The sequence below is a fragment of the Dissoconium aciculare genome (assembly GCF_010015565.1).
Source record: "Dissoconium aciculare CBS 342.82 unplaced genomic scaffold K489scaffold_3, whole genome shotgun sequence".
Lineage (NCBI taxonomy): Eukaryota > Fungi > Ascomycota > Dothideomycetes > Mycosphaerellales > Dissoconiaceae > Dissoconium > Dissoconium aciculare.
Window position 1 is genome coordinate 259,966 of NW_022984953.1, and position 16,958 is coordinate 276,923.

The 16,958-nt window shown below is 55.3% G+C and overlaps 8 protein-coding genes across 8 annotated transcripts in view; 2 read left to right on the plus strand and 6 right to left on the minus strand.

Annotated features, from left to right (window-relative positions):
* Nucleotides 1–524: 524 nt before the first annotated feature.
* K489DRAFT_143682 (uncharacterized protein) lies at nucleotides 525–1,700 on the minus strand. Its single transcript, XM_033599159.1, has 2 exons — nucleotides 1,021–1,700; nucleotides 525–903 (listed from the first exon to the last, which is right to left on the minus strand). The coding sequence occupies exons 1-2, from the start codon at nucleotides 1,507–1,509 to the stop codon at nucleotides 724–726; spliced, it is 669 nt and encodes a 222-aa protein (XP_033461905.1). The 5' UTR covers nucleotides 1,510–1,700; the 3' UTR covers nucleotides 525–723.
* Nucleotides 1,701–1,734: 34 nt separating this feature from the next.
* Nucleotides 1,735–2,184, minus strand: K489DRAFT_377405 (uncharacterized protein). The gene has a single exon (XM_033604146.1). It carries the CDS (start codon nucleotides 2,128–2,130, stop codon nucleotides 1,942–1,944), a length of 189 nt encoding a protein of 62 aa, XP_033461906.1. The 5' UTR covers nucleotides 2,131–2,184; the 3' UTR covers nucleotides 1,735–1,941.
* A 1,340-nt stretch (nucleotides 2,185–3,524) lies between these two features.
* K489DRAFT_368101 (uncharacterized protein) lies at nucleotides 3,525–3,972 on the minus strand (the record flags this gene model as incomplete). The annotated part of the gene is made up of 2 exons (XM_033602921.1): nucleotides 3,525–3,622; nucleotides 3,705–3,972. The coding sequence occupies 2 exons, from the start codon at nucleotides 3,970–3,972 to the stop codon at nucleotides 3,525–3,527; spliced, it is 366 nt and encodes a 121-aa protein (XP_033461907.1).
* Nucleotides 3,973–4,463: 491 nt separating this feature from the next.
* Nucleotides 4,464–7,091, plus strand: K489DRAFT_407606 (uncharacterized protein; the record flags this gene model as incomplete). The annotated part of the gene is made up of 4 exons (XM_033607388.1): nucleotides 4,464–4,805; nucleotides 4,860–4,946; nucleotides 5,000–6,882; nucleotides 6,995–7,091. 4 exons carry the CDS (start codon nucleotides 4,464–4,466, stop codon nucleotides 7,089–7,091), a joined length of 2,409 nt encoding a protein of 802 aa, XP_033461908.1.
* Nucleotides 7,092–9,057: 1,966 nt separating this feature from the next.
* On the minus strand, nucleotides 9,058–11,325 carry K489DRAFT_314473 (uncharacterized protein; the record flags this gene model as incomplete). Its single annotated transcript, XM_033601015.1, has 1 exon — nucleotides 9,058–11,325. The coding sequence occupies one exon, from the start codon at nucleotides 11,323–11,325 to the stop codon at nucleotides 9,058–9,060; it is 2,268 nt and encodes a 755-aa protein (XP_033461909.1).
* A 1,166-nt stretch (nucleotides 11,326–12,491) lies between these two features.
* K489DRAFT_399155 (uncharacterized protein) lies at nucleotides 12,492–13,713 on the minus strand (the record flags this gene model as incomplete). The annotated part of the gene is made up of 3 exons (XM_033606952.1): nucleotides 12,492–13,480; nucleotides 13,537–13,632; nucleotides 13,687–13,713. The coding sequence occupies 3 exons, from the start codon at nucleotides 13,711–13,713 to the stop codon at nucleotides 12,842–12,844; spliced, it is 762 nt and encodes a 253-aa protein (XP_033461910.1). The 3' UTR covers nucleotides 12,492–12,841.
* Nucleotides 13,714–13,979: 266 nt separating this feature from the next.
* K489DRAFT_387057 (mitochondrial intermediate peptidase-like protein) lies at nucleotides 13,980–16,478 on the plus strand (the record flags this gene model as incomplete). The annotated part of the gene is made up of 1 exon (XM_033606283.1): nucleotides 13,980–16,478. The coding sequence occupies one exon, from the start codon at nucleotides 13,980–13,982 to the stop codon at nucleotides 16,476–16,478; it is 2,499 nt and encodes an 832-aa protein (XP_033461911.1).
* Nucleotides 16,479–16,945: 467 nt separating this feature from the next.
* Nucleotides 16,946–16,958, minus strand: part of K489DRAFT_143929 (uncharacterized protein) — a 2,155-nt gene continuing 2,142 nt past the window's right edge. The window contains exon 2 of the mRNA XM_033599160.1: nucleotides 16,946–16,952. The gene's annotated coding sequence lies outside the window, so the exon portion shown is untranslated. The remainder of the gene's footprint in view (nucleotides 16,953–16,958) is intronic.

Below are 16,958 nucleotides of genomic sequence, written 5' to 3' on the forward strand. Positions count from 1 at the left end.
CACCCCTCGCCGGCTGTGCGATGACCGTCTCTCGCTCGGAAGCGGTGAGGGTCGGCGATGCTTCGCTCCAACATACGCCCGGGATCAATTCCATATAGATGGGAAAACCGACCCTCCCTCCCCTTTGATCCGTAGACCTCCGGTTCGCGGATGTCGCTGGGGGTGGAAGGTCCGGTGCAAGGCTTGCATGGTTTGGGCTTTCCTCGCGCCTCACCTTGTCTGCATTACCGAACTTCACGTACAGGCGCAGGTCCTCAAAGACGGCGCGTTTGTAGGGATGTTTCGACCGCGCGAGGACCCCCTCGGGAGTGGGCAGCTGAGGTAGGGTTTCGGATCCGGAACGGGGCTGGAATTATGCCGTGTCGTGAAAGTCGATTGCAGATGCGTCCTCCTGCGCGAGGGCCGGGTCGGATGGCTCCAGCAGCATGGTGTGGATGGGCCTCTATCCGACGGGGTCGAACTGGTTGATGTTTCAACAGCTTGTTGCGCATCATCACATGAATGTAAGGATCGAAGGGAAACACCCAGTCCCTTTGGAATTTCCGACGTGGGGAGAAAGCTTCATGCGACGTCGTGTTGTTGACAGAGACGATGACCCAGAGTGTCTCCTATTTATGATTTGGAGATTTCCGACCCATGTGCATTCCATCCACAACATACACGCATGTCTGTCATCAAGTAAAACATCATAAACATGGGGGTAACCTCCGACTTCGAAGATCTTCATCGTTTCGACCCCCCAGGCGGTCCCGTTATCAGACTGTTCACCGACCTCAACGCCAACCCCGTCTGCGGATCCATATTCTCCCGGACGACCTGCGTCGCCGACTCGGGCAAGACGCCACGCTGGACGAGCAGCCCGACGAAATCCTCGACCCAATTCTGACAGTCGCGGATTTTGCTCTGTGATCAACGAAGAAAGGAGATGTGTCAGTCAGGAAACAAGAAACCCTCATGTCGAATCGGTTCCAGACCGGGTCCCACCCGGCCCTCTTTCGGACAACGAAGTGATGTACATACCGCCTGCGCCGGATCCAAGAAATTCTCCGTCTTCCTCGGAGCGGCGGTCCGCAACGCCCATCCCTCGAGGGAATCCGCGTCATAAGTCCGGTCGGTCTTCTCGAGACCCGCCGAAGGAGGATCACGGACGTGCCTCCCTTCGACCAGACCGACGAGCGCGAGCGTGGACAAGACGCCGTTGGACTCGTCGTTGATGTTGTGGTTGCGGATGATCTCGTGGTTGAAGCCTAGCATGGGCGCGCCGATGACTTGGAGCACGGTCCCGGGGGATGGGGGCCGACCTTCTCGGTTTTCGCTGCTGCTGGGGGAGGGGTCATGCGAGAGGGAGGTCAGGTTGGGGATGTAGATCATCATGTGGCCGCGCCGGTTGGGCTGGCCTTTGAGTTTGGCGATGTAGATTGGGCGGTTCGGGGGAGACGGGATGTCGGATGATGATGATGATGATGTTGATGTCGATGCCATGACTTGCTGGCTTCGTCCGTTGGACATTACATGCAATTGATCGGGAGAGGTGGTGATGATGACTCTTCGAGGGAATGTTCCGTTTCCAGTCGAATCATGCCGAGCAGCTCACCTTGTATATTCCCTCGCCTCGGCATTGAGAAGTCGGCCTGTTCCAGCAGCGGATGCCTATGGAGCGGCACAGCAGATGGCTGGACGCTGCCTGCTTCAGTCACCCCGTCACATTTGATACTCAAAAGTAATACAGCTGCTGCCTACAGGTCCTACCGACAGAGTTTGCACAAGGCGGATGGGGCCTCCCTCCCTCTCAGGCCGTCAGATTCCTGGCAAACCTTCGGAGGGGATGTTCTGGTATATTTCAGCTACCTCATACAGTAGTCCATTGAGATTTCAGCCGCAGTCCAGAATCTTCAAAGCCCTTGTACTTCCTTACAAAGATGGCAGGTAGTAGCAGGTGTGTTAAGCACAAGCGCGATGTCGTGACGGAAGCTGTTTCGCAATGGACGAAACGGGCGGGTTCTCCGTCGTGCGAGCGGTGGATGGACGGGCGGGCGGACGTTCGTGTTGCGGGAGTTGCCTTGGGAAAGCGGCAACGGATGAACCACCACGGGCACCATCAAGAGGTTGCTCATCACATACATGCTCCATGACGTAGACCCGAGGCGATCACATTCTTCGATCCTGAAAGACCGACAGGACATCGCTTGCCAGTATTTAGATATTCCGCATGTGGTAATATGGGATTTATTTAGAGATGGTCGTTGGCGTCCCGCTGGGACAATGAGGGGTCATCGATGAGGACTGGTCGACGACGATGTAGTTAGCCGCAAGAGCGATGTGCCCGTACCCGATCGAAATTTATGCAATGGCACCTCGCATGCAGTGCAGTGCAGTGCAGTACGTACTTCTGCGACGCGAATGGTCGTCGCGCGATAAAGCTCCGTCTCCCTTATCATCAGACATATATACCTGCGCGGTCAACGTGAGGCTCAGCGGTAACATCGAAAAATAATCGGGGAGATGTTGCCCCCTTTCGCAATCAATCCCAACGATTTCGAAGCGGGATATCTTCTCCAAACACGAGGGCGATTACTGTTGATGTCGCTCGCTCGCTCGCTCGCTCTCGGTTGACATTTTCCATGGTCACTTCCATTCATGGGTGTTCCAACTGATTCTTCGACCTGGCCTTCTTCTCACCAGCAGTTTTCTTGGGTACCTAAGTATGTATCATTATAGCCACCTGGGCAGTTTGGCTTTTCTAGGCACACACATCCCCCGCGCCCATCGGCGATAGAGCATCGTGTTTCAGACATTTAGGGCAATTTTTAAGCTTCCGTTCACGCAGAGGTTCCGCCCGTTGCCGCCGCCGCCGCCATATCTGCCCGCCATCTGCCCGCCCCGCTGGGATCCGTCCGTCCCACCATTCCCAGAAGAGAGAGAGAGAGAGCCTTCATTGTTGGCGGCATTTCAACCATGATTCCAAGGTTTCCTCATCGATTGCAGCTTTCGTCATCAGTGATCCACCCAATCTTAAAATAAAATAAAAATCGTTGAGCGGGGATTCCTTCTCGCTCTCTCTATCTCTCGGGTTGATCCACGTAGTCGGGGAGAGGGAGAGGAGGACATGACTTTGAGAGCCAAACACACGTGTATGATGATGGATGATGGATCATCTCTCTTCCAATAGAATGAATGGATGGATGAATGGATGACTGGGCCCCGAAAGCTGAGTCGAGTGTGCTGCCCAGTGCCCGGGTGAGGATGAAACATGATCAACCGCCGCCTCTCTGCTTCCCACATACACACATACATACATATATACATGCAGTCCACCTGCAATTGATGGGCTGCTGTTGAACGTGCCGAGCTTCGGTTGAGCCTCGTAGCAGGAGTAGCAGGAGTAGTAGGAGGTGGTGGTGGTGGAGGAAGATGAGGATGAGACAGCACCGATGATCGAGACATCCGATCCGTCCTCACCTGTCTTTTTTATTATGTCCGAAACTTGATCTATTCCTTCTTTTCCCTCTCATTCCTGCTGCAGCTTACCCACAATCATCATCATCCTCCTCATCAATACGAGAACTACTGCGGCTACCCACACACACCTGGGCAAGGAGACCGATACCACCATGAAACCTTCCTTGATTATCGTTATTGTCCCCGAATGGATTGTTTCACACTCTCCCACGCCCGTCACCCACTCGCACCCGTCACTCACTCACTCACCCGCTCACTCGCCCATCCGCCATCAATGTAATCAATCAATGGAATCAATGGAATCACACCTGCACACTCGCGTTCACCCATCGTGCGGTTGTCCACACTGCAAGCTCTCGTTGTGGTTGTTGTTGTGTATTGCATAGGATAGTATAGCCCACGATCAATTCTCCTACCGGGCGCATTTCTGGTGGCTTGCAGCAGCGGGACTTTCCTGTCATCATCATCATCATCATCGTTGTTATCATCATCATCATCATCATCAATCATCATCACTACTGGATCCACCTCTCAGGCAGGCAGGTGCTACAGCATCCCTCTCCGTCCATCCATCCATTCCTTCATACCAGTACAACCCACCTGCACAACAACTTTTCTCCATGTCAGCTGGAGACTAATGATACTGTAATCCACCAAAGCTCGTATCCGCGGGTGCTTGTCGATCCCTCCTTCCAAGCTTGTCTCTTCTTCCTCTCTCTCTCTCCTTATTACCTAAGTCCTGGTCATTGGACGAGCTCGTCACGGTCTCGTCTTGGAATTGTGTTCTCTTCACTCTCACGACTATACCTGCGACAGTACGACACCACTCGCCTACCTAGGTGCTTCGATGACTGGTATCCACAAATAAACCATCGCTCTGAAACGAGAGTTGAACTGTGCCGCCGCCGCGCTTTTGCCGCCTCAGCTCCTTCACTCGTCCGCGCCGCTAGGTGACGCGTAACAGCTCAGTCCCTAGGCCAAAGTCGCCCTCCACCACCACCACGATGCCGAATTTCCTGAACCTAAGGCGGACCTCTCGCCTGTCGCTGCGCAGTAATAATAATAATAGTAATAATAACGATACCAACAATACCAGTTCCGAAAATTCCTCTTCAATAAGCAATCCCGAAGACCACCGGCAACGGAATAAATCATCCTCCACATTAAGTTCCTACTTCGAACAGCGCCGAAACCCCTCTCCGCCCTCGTCGACTTCTCCGCCAAACGGACGATCGACGACGACATTGTCAGGAACCAGCAGCCACGGTCAAGGAAACAAGACCCCACCACCTGTCCCGCAACGACCACGATTGGCGAGCGCTCAGAGCAATCGAATCAGCATGCTCGTGAGTTGCTCGAATGGCTGCAAATCGCTCGATCCTTGGCTAAAGCTCTCATAGGGACTACCGACTCAGAGCGGCGAGCGAACAACGCCGTCAACGTCGCCCTATGCGCCTCGCGTGCTCTCCGTGAGCGATGGCTCCTGGGTGAGGGCATTTTGTGTCATCGACTCTCACGCGTGGACTGACCATATATTCAGGTCCACCAAAAAGTCTTGCTCGTCTTCGGCCAATGTGCTGATGTCGCCCAACCCGTAGACGGTCAGCTTACCGTCTCACACCACCAAGACAGCTTCCCATCCGTCAATTGGCCAGTGTGCGCTTCTCATTTCAAGGCGTTGGTCTACCTGCAGCCTGGACCGAATCGGATCCGTCTGGATTTCACCTCGCGGGATGTCCCAACCAACAACCCATCCTCGCCCGCCCATTCATCTTGGATCAATATCAACTACCTCCCACTCAACTCAGCGCCGCCTCTGCAGTTGTGCATCCTCGTCGCCCGTGACTCGCCCGAGACGTACGATGCTATGCCTCAACGGGTACAAACCGAGGGCAACAATCTGGCGACCGCCATCCGGAAATTCCGGATGTCGGCATACCTCTGGCAGGCTTTCACGGCGGAGCAAATGAATCGCAACGGCTTCGGCCGACGCTGTTATCGATACGAGGAGGAGTGGCAGCCAGGGACATTGACGGTGAAAGATATGGAGACCGGGCAGATGCGCAACGAGGCCAAGGTCCACATCATCCGTTTACGACAGTCTGCGCAAGAGGTGCGAGATTTGGAAATCGCTCAGCAGTATGAGCCGGCGTCGAGGAAAGGGGGCCTCTTCGACATCGCGGGCGATGCGGTGAGAGAGCACTTCAAGATCGCTCCCGGACAGACCCACTACGTTTCGTGTATGTTCTTGGATACGCAGTGGGACAAGCAGGTCGGGATCGTGCGCGGACATGCTGCGCTCGGCGGTGGAGGCGAAGATCTCAAGCTTGCCATCTTCGGCTCCCACCTTTTACAGTCATACCCAGCACACATCGAGGAGGTCGTCCCGGCGTTCACGGATTGCACACGGACCGATACCGATTACGTCGCGAACGACTGTGGTGAGTCGGGTAGCAGCTGGGAGGCCGCCAACATCGGCATCGGAGCCCACCTACACGAGACCGGACATCTCTTCGGCTGCCCACATCAAGAATCCGGTGTCATGCTCCGGGACTACGTCACCCTCAACCGGACCTTCACCTGCCGCGAGGCCTACTCGACGCGGACGAAGCAGCAAGGCCGGCAACTGTGTCTCCCCGAGGACGAGTGCGCATGGCATCGCCTCGACATCCTTCGCTTCCGTTTCCACCCCTGCTTCGGGCTCCCCAGCGACCAACCCGTCAACTCCGACGCCAGCATCCAAGTCTGGGCCGTCGACAACTCCAACGTCCTCGTGACCGCCGCCACCGGCGTCGCCTGGATCGAGATCACCCCGGAAGGCGACGACGTCTGCCACCACTGGATCGAGTTCATCGACCCGAGCGCCTCCGCCTCCGCCGCCCCCCGCCAGATCACCCTCACCGAAGCCCAACTCCGCGAACGCCTGCCGGCGGGCGACAGATCCAACAAGAAGCGCCGCCTCGCCGTGCAGGTCTTCTCCGGCGGCGGCGCCAGCCTCGAGATCCCGGACTTCGCCGCCCTCGCCTCCGAGGACAGCCGCCTGCGCCTGCCCGACAACCGCTACGCCTTCCGCGGCGCCCGCGTCGGCGGCGCGCCCAGCCCGGGCCAGACCGTCGACATCCTCCTCCCCTCGGCCGCCGGCACCGGCGGCAGCCCCACCCGCATGCGCTCCAGCCGCCTGATGAGCGTCCGGATCCACCACGGCGGCTACATCGACGGGCTGGAGTTCCTCTTCGAGGACGGCTCCGCCTCGCTCTTCGGCCAGCGCGGCGGCAGCCCGACGGATTTCCCGCTGGACGTGCGCCGCGGCGAGATGCTCCTGGGCTTCCACGTGCGCGCCGGCGCGTGGATCGACGGCCTGCAGGTCCTCACGACGTCCGGACGGCGGAGCGAATTCTTCGGGAACAAGAACGGGGGCAGCGGGTGAGTTTTGCTCCTTTTTTTTTACTTCCTTTCTTTCCTCTCCCGATCTCTTTTCCTTGATTCTCCTCCTTTTTGTTTTTGCAGAGACGTGGGACTGACCGTTTCTCCTCAGACACACCCTCATCCCCCCTCGCGGATACACCATCGCGGGCGTCTACGGCCACTCCGGCGGCTGGATGGAGAGCTTCGGCCTGCTCATCGCCCGGTGAGAAGAGGGCAAGAAACACGCACACACACACACCATGAGAAACCAAAAAAGAAAAAGATCTCTCTCATCAAAAGGGGCGAGCGAGCGGTTTAGATAGAATCGGTCCTTTTTGGGCGCATGGTCATGGAAATGGCATAGTCATGGAAATGGCGCCTGGAAATGGTCATACGACAAACCCACACCCCCCCCCCCACACACACAAACACGCGTAGGACGAACACCCAGTCCATCCATCACCATGCCAATCCATTCCACTTTCCACCTCCAAGGGAAGAAAGAGAAAAGAAAATACCCGCCCCCTTTCTTTTCCCGCGCCCCGTCGCCTCCGCGCTCTTTCGTGCTTTTCGCCCGTTTCTTCACGCATCCTGCTACAGCGTCGACAGCGGCGGCGGCGGTTCGGGAGGGGGAGGAGGAGGGAGGGGGGATCGATCGACTGGGTTCCGTTTCGCGGCTACTGGCGTTCGGCTACTGGCGTTCTGTTGTTTTTTCATCATGGCATGGCATGGCATCGCAATGGGCAGGGGCAGGGGCAAGGGGTATTGGGCAATAGGGCAAAGGGCAAAAGGGAAGTTTCTCCCGTCGGAGGGGGAAACAGGGAAGGGAAGTAACATCCATGAAACGAAACGAAAACCGAAACGGAACGGAACGGAACGAAATCGTCACCACACACCCACACACACAGAGAGAGAGAGGCGAAAGAATCCCGGTTTTTTCTCCTTCTTCTCCCCTCTCCGAATAGAAGATCTCAACGGTTCTTTCTTTCCTTCCGGTTGTTCTTTCCTTCCGAGTTTCGTAATTTTTCTTTCGAAATGATGACAAAAGGCCTGAATAAAGAAAAAGAAAACAGCGGGATGATGTGAGGAGAGTGGCCACCCCCCCCCCCCCCCTCTCTCTCTCTCTCTCAAGGAGGAATCTTTCCCCTGCGTCGCTTTTTTCCTCGATGTGGCGAAACCTTTATATACGACCCACGCGTGTCCGGACAGACGGATCTTGTGCCTCCTCCCCCTCCTCCTCTGCCGCGAATCTCACTCGCCCCTTGTCGCCGCCAGGTGCCGGTCTCGGACCTCGCTGCCAAACCCTATTTTCGCGAAAGATTTCGGCATGGTGATGATGATGATGATGACCGCCCTGTCCGTGTGCAGCCCTCCGTGCCGACATTTTCGACGATCTCGACCCGCCTTTGAGTCGTCGGGTGATCTTACCGGGTTTTCCATGCCAGTTTCACGTGCTTCTGCGACGGATCCCCCGGTCGAAGGGTTGGAGAGTGACGGAGGGTTTTCTTTCACGGAGAATGGACACGCCCCCTCCTCTCAGGGGTGAGGCCAGGCTTGTGTCGTCCCGGAGGATCGGATGAGCTTATACTCGCATTAATCTGAATTTCGCGATGGTGTCGTCTCGGTTGATGGTGACTTTCAGTAGAGTGAAGGATTCGGATGGTGGTAAACGGGAGTGGTGACTTGTACGTCTGCCAAATCGGACATCGTGTCCTTCAACCCGCGTCATCAAGGGCGCATCCCCATTACCAGAAGTGTTTTTCCTCCTCACGAATTATGATAGAGGAATGACGGTTTACTGTCCGTCGCCCGAGGCGTAAAAAGGAGCGGGTTTGAAAAGCCCACGTCGGCTAGATCCTGCGTACTGCGTGTCATGATTCTCATTAGTAAATTGTATTGTATTTGGTGAACTCGTTCTCAAAGTCCAGGTATCGAAGTGAGACAGCACTTACGGCAGCACACTCGATGGAGAGCCGTTCAAGTTCTGGTTGTTTGACGGCACCGCCATTCCCGCCAAAGGATATTGGTTCGGGTCCGTCTGTAGCATGCCGGCGAAATTCGCCCCGGTGCCGGTGAATTCGGACATGTCGTAATTGGGAATATTCAATTCTCCAGTCTCGGTGTAGAATTTGTTCAGTTCGTTCTATGTTTCAAAAATTGTCAGCGTTCCTGTCTTCTGCTTGATACATCAATTTACGAGCAGAATGGTATGCCTCTTACCCAATCTATGTCTTGCATCACAGCTTCGAACCCAGCCCGAAGCATGGGGTTATCTCCGTTCTGACTGCCTGAAGATTCTCCTTCGGTCGCTTCGTTCGGTGGCGGCGAGAAGCCCATTGGCATAGTCGCCTGCTTCTGGAACATTTGTCCATTTGCATCGATGACACCATCCAGATTGGACAACGCAGTGGACGCGGTGTTGATTCTCAGGGAGGACTTGCTCCCTGTGCCCAGACGTTCCTCCATCAACGTCGGCGCCTTCAACTTCCGCATATTTTGGTAGACGGTCATGCGTGCGGCGAGGTCGGAGACCACAAGTTCGGCCTTCTCTTTCGGCGCGAGATGAGGTGGGATCTCGAAAATGTAGTCCAGACAGGCCCAGATCCGGACGGCGTCTTTGCGCATCGGATAGTTGCAAACTTCGACGAGAAGCAGCAGTGCCGAGTGGTATTGGTTAAAGGCACCTTTGTACCAGACCCAGGGCTGAAGGGAAGGCGTGGTCTCGAGCGCAATCGCAGACTCCATCTGGGCTAGGCCAGCTTCGATCAAGACCTGGCGGAGGCGGTCCGGCATTTGTTGCTTCATGTTGAAAAGATATCGGTGCAAAGTCTGCAAGTGGAGGGATCGAGTCCCGAGTTCAAAGACTAGACGAGCCAGGCTGTGCAAAGGTACCGAAGCGTCTAACCACGGCAAGTACTTTTCCTCGAGGGACGTTCGGAACTTTTGAATCTTGACCAAAAGTGAAGTCAGAGATTTGGTCTTCTTGTCGACGGCGATGATGTCGAAGAAGACCTGACGACGCATCTCCATGCACTCGGCGCGGAGTCGCATAAAGGTCATGTCCGTCCATTCCTCTTTATCCTTGACCACAGGGTTTGGTCCAAGCAGGTCATCATCATTGACATTCCATGGCATCTTCGTATCGTAATCTTCTCTGCGGATCTGCGGGCGTGGTCCAGTCGCCTCGCAAGTGCGAATATCTAGAAAGCAAAGTTGGTGCCAGATCATTCGTCGAACCTGCACTTCAATGACACCCATCTGGTACAATGTACCGTCACGGTGCAATCCCATGCACTCTGCCAGTCGAATCGCAGAGCCCACCAGAACAGAGTGAGCTCGAGAGATTTCCGCTCGAACAAAAGGTATCAGGTACATGGTGAATGCCTGGATGGTGTCAATCTTGGTCGTCCGTAAGAAGTTGGCCTTGGCGAGCGCCATCTCCGCTCCGGAGCGTAGACGATCGATCAATACTGCCCTCGACTCTGCAAAGAAATGCAGGGTTTGTTCTTCCGTCATGCTGACCGCTGCGGAGAACATGGCTGCAAACATGATGGCTTGGAGTGGCGCCACAGGCTCGGTCCCAGTATGTATCGTTGCCCAAAAGACCCTATACTGGGCCTCGAACGATGGCCGGTGTACGATCTTGCACATGTAATGTACTGCGTTCCAGTATTGTGCAATTAGGATATCAGATGCATTCTTCGATGGCAGGTGATCCATCAAGGAGCCAGCTGAGCCAGGACCCAAGAAGAAAAACGTCGATGAGGGAGCGATATAATCAGGCCCAGGGCCAATATAGCTGATCGGCGCCGCTCTCAGGCTTTGCGCGGCTGCTTGCCAACTTTGCTGCTCGTCACCGCATGGTGTCATGGCTTCCTTCGATTTGTTGGACTTCACGTCGGCGAGTGAGTCATATAACTCATCCACCAGCTTCGGACGGATGTAGCCTCCTATTCGCTCAGAGATGCGCATTTTGCCCATTTGCACACCGAGATCCATGAGCTCGTCGTTGACATTGACATTCGTCTCGTATACATTCTCGTACACATTGTCCAAGGCAGCGAGTGGGGTGGGCTCCAAGGCATTCTCTTCATCGTTGGAAAACTCGCCATCTTCGTCACCCGCTGGATCTCCTGCGGTGGATGAAGCTTCTCGTTTGATCGACCCGAGTCGTTCACTGACAACTTCACGCTCGAGGTTCCGCTCCAGCGCATTCATTCGGTCTTTCATCTCGGCCAATTTCCTTCTTCGCACTTTGTTATCAGCCGGAGTGAGATATAAACATTCGACCCGTAGAGCCGCACAGCTCGAACAAGTTGCCAATCTGTCGCATTTGATTTTTCGTTGCCGGCATTCGAAGCAAGAATTGATCGGTCGATTGCGCCGACGGACTTCCCGTACACCTGATAGTGATCGTGGGGGAACACTAGGTCGCGATCGAGATTCAGGAGAGGCTGCCATGTCAGATTCAGAAGGACTTTTCCCTACGCTCAAAGGAGAGGTCTGGGCAGTCTCCTGAGGTGGCGCAAACATCCAGGAGTCCATTTTGAATATAACCTCGATGAGGTGTTGCTAATTCACAGTGGCGGTCGATTCACAATAAGCCTTGAGCTTGCAGTGGCATGTGGTGTCAAGCTGGTTTTGCCGTCCCTTCCCACTCGTGGATAACGAGATCACTCGGTCAGCCTCTGAGCAATTGCAGTGCAAACAGTGTGGGTCCGATCAATCGCCACACCAAACTTCAAAATATCCCCGGCACTTTTGGCAGAGCTGGTTGATTTGATGATCGCAGACAAAATCTCAAGTGGCAGCCTATGAGGGCGCCAGGACGATTATGCTCGCAGACGTCACCACCGTCTAACAATCGACACAACCTCAACGCAATTCGATGATGAGCCAACCCTGACCTTGTGTTCGTTCCGATCTGGTATGCAAGGTTCCGCGTTGGCAGGTGATTGTGCGATGATTATACCGAAGAGGAGCAGGCTTTCCACATATTCGTATGTACCCACGTGATGAGGGGGTCTTCAGATCAGATCGTCGCCCGCGTTGATCTCGCTCTCAAGAGGCTCGGAAAAATCTCTCATGCGCAACGCTTCGATTCAGATGACGAGCACGGATCGTTTTTGACGGTGCCGAAAGCGAAAGCGGTATACTGCGCCGTGAGAGTATGTCCAAGTGAGGTCCGGCAAAGGGTCTCCGGGTTTGGTATGCACTTTATGGCGGGAAAGCCACGAGGTCGTGGTGAGATGATGCTTGTGGGGCTGACTAAAAAACTACTGCATGACGAGACTTGCCCGGTGATCTGGAGAGGAGGGGGAAATAGGGTCAGGACTGCAATGTCCTCGTCGCACTACTGCATCGCATACTATTGGCTGTTAATGGCCCCCTTCAACCGTACGAGCCACAGCCTTCGTCATTGTCTCACAGAGAGTGCACAGATGGAATTACATTAAAGTCCACTGTGCACCATCACAATAGTGCCAACGTTTTCTCGCTGACGGAAAGGCCTTGGCGTCCTTGTTTCGCGGTTCATATGGGGAGATTCGCGACAGTTAGGGTGCGCAGTCGTGAGGGATCACCGCACAACTGGACAGGAATGACATGTACATCTCCAACGCACCGTGGAGGTCATCTGATTGAGCTGCAATCGAACTAGCAGCACATGTATGCTGATCTTGACAAACTGAAGCAGAGGCATCATGCGCTATGTATGCAAACAGATGTCAAGTTTCCGACAACCTGACCAAATTACCAATGAAGATCGGAGAAACTCAGCATTTGAAGTAGTGAGCAGCAGCAGCACATCCTGACGATACGAACAAATTGCTCTGCAGAAGTCATCCAACAGGTCTACTTGAGGACAAAGGGATTGTTTTTGTTACACGTGCCTTTCATCGGCATCGGATCTATATCGACATGACCCATCCGTAGGAAGAAGGAAGAACAGTTGTACTCGTCAAGACATTGAAGCCGATCATTGTCCCTTCTTCACCCAGTCCTGCACCGACTTTCGCGCATCTGTAATCTTCTCCTCGGCCATGGCCAATCCCATCTGACTGTGTGCCTTGCCGGTCTCGATGAAGTGTCGGACGCCGTTGTCTATCCGGATGTGGTTGTCGCGAATCACCGGGTACTTCTCTTCGAAGCGCCAGATCAATTGACCAACATTGTGGGTGGTTCGAGGGATGATGTAGTTCGCAGCCACGGTACCCGTGATGATGGGTGTGACGGCGCGAAACAGGATGTTGCGGTTACGGCTGATGATGCTACCAGCCATGGTTGCTACCAACACATATATGCCACCCGGTAGCAATTTCTCATTGCTCTCCTTTGGCGGTGCCAACGAAGCGACGGTCGATGTGAATGAGTGCTCGGCATCCATGAATCGGTTGAGCGCATTGTTTACTGAATCCTCGGCCTTGACGGCATATTTGTGTGCGAAAAGTCGTGAGGTTTTGATTTGCTCTGCTAGTCGTGCTGTAGGTGCTGTGGATCGGCGTGCATTCTCTGACTCAGGCTTCTCAGTGAACCCCGAGGCAGGCAGAGGTGTGGTTGCCGCAACATCGCGAGACGAAGGCTCGCCTGCGGTGTCGTAGATGGGCTTTCGGACGCGCTATTCATATCATAAGTGACTGCATCGAAGCCTCATATTCAGCTCCCAACACCCACCACTGTCTTCTCAGCCTCGGTGGGCTCCTCTGCAAATGCGCTTCGCGTAGGAACAACAACGAATGCGGTAGTCAGACCCGCAAGCGGGAGTGCTTGCTGAGAGTTGTTAGAATGAGTCAATCCCACAAGGTTGTTTGCAGCAGCACTTACCTTCCGCAGAAGCGCGGCGAAGGCCATTGAGTAGATGCGAAATGATCAATGGCGTCTCCCAAAGATTGTTTCCATCTCAGAGCAAGCTCAACAATCTGTCCAAGCTACCAATTCCCGATTTCCGCCTCGGGATCAGCCGCTCCGGTGCAGAGCCGACTTCACAGCCGATGACGCTACGGGATACTTTGAGATGTCCGCTTCGGGCGAAATATAGACATGACTGTCGATGTGACGATATTTGTGATCGCTCGTCGATACAAGTGTTATTATACAACGCATCCTTCATTTGGACAATGTTCAAGCGAGTCAAGCGCCCAGCTTGGACGTGTCCACAATGTATTCACAATCAACCTCAATACATCAGACGATCCCTAGTCACCACCAGCAATGCTCGAGGAGCCGCTGCAGCAGCCATCGCCGCGGAGGACGTTCACCCGGTCTCCAAGACGGCGACCAGCATAGGTCATGACGATCGAACATTACGACAGATATTTGACTCGCCAAAATTCTGGAAAGAGTTCTCTTCTCGATCAAAGCATGGCTATGGAGCGAAATCTGCAGGGTTGTTTCGGAATCGTCATCTCACAAGACCAGAGGGATTCGCCGAATTCGCAAATGTCACGCTGGAGAAATGTCAAAGCATCGTGGCGAGCGTGTTGGCTTGCAACACCATCGAAGGGTACAAGCGGATGGTCAGAGACCTTGATCGCCTGAGTGATCTCCTCTGTCGTGTCATCGACCTCAGCGACTTTGTGCGAAATGTCCACCCTGACCGGAGGATTCAAGCGGCAGCGACACAGGCGTACACTGCCATGTTTCAGTATATGAATGTACTGAACACCACGCAAGGTCTCAACGACCAACTACAGAAAGCATCGTCGATACCAGAGGTGCAGGCTTCATGGAATGAGGAAGAGAAGACGGTCGCGGCGATACTGATGCGAGACTTTTCCAAGTCGGCGATCGATTTAACAGATCAAGATCGGGCAGACGTGGTCGACCTCTCCGACGAGATCGCAGTGCTCGGGACCGAATTCGTGGATAACATGGCCGCGGAACAGCCATCGCTTGTGTTTCCCAGCAGCAAATTAAAAGGCATGGATCCGATGCTCGTCCGACAGCTGACATCCTGGGGTACCGTCACTCTGCCTACAGAGGGAATGCCGGCGATGCAGGCATTGCGCAGTGTAGAAGATGCCGATACGAGACGGGAGATATACATGGCACATCGAACATCTGCGCAGTCCAATATCGATCGCCTGGAGCAACTTCTCCAGCGGAGGGCTGAGCTCGCCAAATTGGCGCAATTTGAAAGTTACGGACACATGACTTTGGCGGAGAAGATGGTCAAGACGCCCGAAGCAGTCACCACGTTCTTAGATGCTCTGGCGGAGGAGAACGCACCTCGAGTCCGCGCAGAACTGCAAGAGCTGCTCGATTTCAAGAAAAGCGACGCTCGAGCGGGTAACAACCCTTCTGCGTTGAATGCATGGGATCGCGATTATTACAGCTCTCGATTGATGGCGGCTCAGCGAACCAAGACTCGGACCCCCGATTTTCTCAGCGCATATTTCTCTCTGGGGATCGTCTTCCAAGGTCTATCAAGGTTGTTCCATCGACTGTATGGAATCCGTCTGGTGCCAACCGAGCCTCTTCCGGGAGAGACTTGGAACGACGACGTTCGACGTCTCGACGTGATAGACGACGATGAAGGTCACATCGCAGTCATCTACTGCGATCTATTCGAGAGACCAGGAAAGAGCCCCAACCCCGCACATTTCACACTGCGCTGTTCTCGACGCATAAGCGAGGAGGAGCTCCAGGAAGCCTCCTCCACCATCCACTCCCAGTCGAACTCACCCTTCACCACTCCCGAAGAAGCCGTCAACGACGGCCTCGCCACCGCCCGCCGCACCGCCGAACCCAACAAACCCCTCTACCAACTCCCCACCATCGCCTTGATCTGCGACTTCGCGCGCTCCACCCCCTCCGCCTCCTCCACCACCCCACCCAGCCTGCTCACCTTCCGCGAACTCACCACGCTCTTCCACGAGATGGGCCACGCGCTGCACAGCATCTGCGGGCGCACGGCGCTCCAGAACGTCGCGGGGACGCGCTGCGCCACCGACTTCGCCGAGCTGCCCTCGGTGCTGTCCGAGAACTTCGCCTCCGACCCGGCCGTCCTCGCGCTCTATGCCCGCCACTGGGAGACCGACGCCCCGCTCGACCCCGCCCGCGTCCGGCAGCGCGTGGACCTCGACCGGCGCATGATGGGCGCCGAGACCGAGAGCCAGATCCTCCTGGGCATGCTCGACCAGGTCTACCACTCCGCGGCCCCGCTGGACTGGGGCCTCCCGGCCGCCCGTCCCTCTCCGTCGTCGACCCAGCCGGAATCGCCCAGCACGGCCCTCTACCACGCCGTCTCGCGCCGCTACGCCCTCCTCCCGGAGCCGGCGGGCACGCGCTGGCAGGGCTTCTTCGGCCACCTGTTCGGCTACGGCGCGACGTACTACAGCTACCTGTTCGACCGCGCGATCGCGGGCAAGATCTGGGCGGACGTCTTCCAGCGGGGCGCCCCCAACTCTCCTTCCTCGTCGTCTCCTCCCGGAGGCGGCGCGGTCGACCCCGCCGCGGGCAGGCTCTTCCGCGACGAGGTCCTCCGCTGGGGCGGCGCGCGCGACGGATGGCGCTGCGTCGCCGGGGTCCTGGGGGAGGAGCGAGGCGGCGTCCTCGCGCAGGGGGGCAAGGGGGCGATGGAGATGGTGGGGAGGTGGGGGGTGCATTCCTCGTGAGGACGACAGGATCGCTCTCTCTCTCTCTCTCTCTCCCTCTGTTTCTCTCTCTCTGTATTTCTTTATTTTTGGGGGAATTCAAGCGAGAGGTAGATGGTTCGCTTCTGCCCTCTTTTCGCACAGTAGAGAACCAACCCCCGTCCGCGTTGTAGCTGGCGTTGATTAGATTTAGAGTTGTAGTAGAAGAAAGACAAAGAGAAAAAAGGGGTTTCCTCCTTCGAGACGAGGCACGTTCTTCCATCCTCGAAGCATTTTCCCTCCAAGCGTTTCTCCCCCTCCCAAGATTCGAGGTTCAGGATCTTCAATTCGCATTCGGGGACGCAGGAAAAGAAAGAAGAAAAGAGAGGCATGGTCAGAGAGATTTTTCAACGTCATATTACTGCATATCCCTTTGCTTTCCTTTCCTTTCCTTTCCTTTCCTTTCCTTTCCTTTCCTTTCCTTTCCTTTCCTTTCCTTTCCTTTCCTTTCCTTTCCTTTCC

Coding starts and splice junctions, on each gene's coding strand:
- K489DRAFT_143682 (XM_033599159.1), bottom strand. CDS start 1,509: ATGTCCAACGGACGAAGCCAGCAAGTCATGGCATCGACATCAACATCA. Junction 904..1,020: donor TCTTGGATCCGGCGCAGGCG/GTATGTACATCA, acceptor CGTTGATCACAG/AGCAAAATCCGCGACTGTCA.
- K489DRAFT_377405 (XM_033604146.1), bottom strand. CDS start 2,130: ATGGAGCATGTATGTGATGAGCAACCTCTTGATGGTGCCCGTGGTGGT.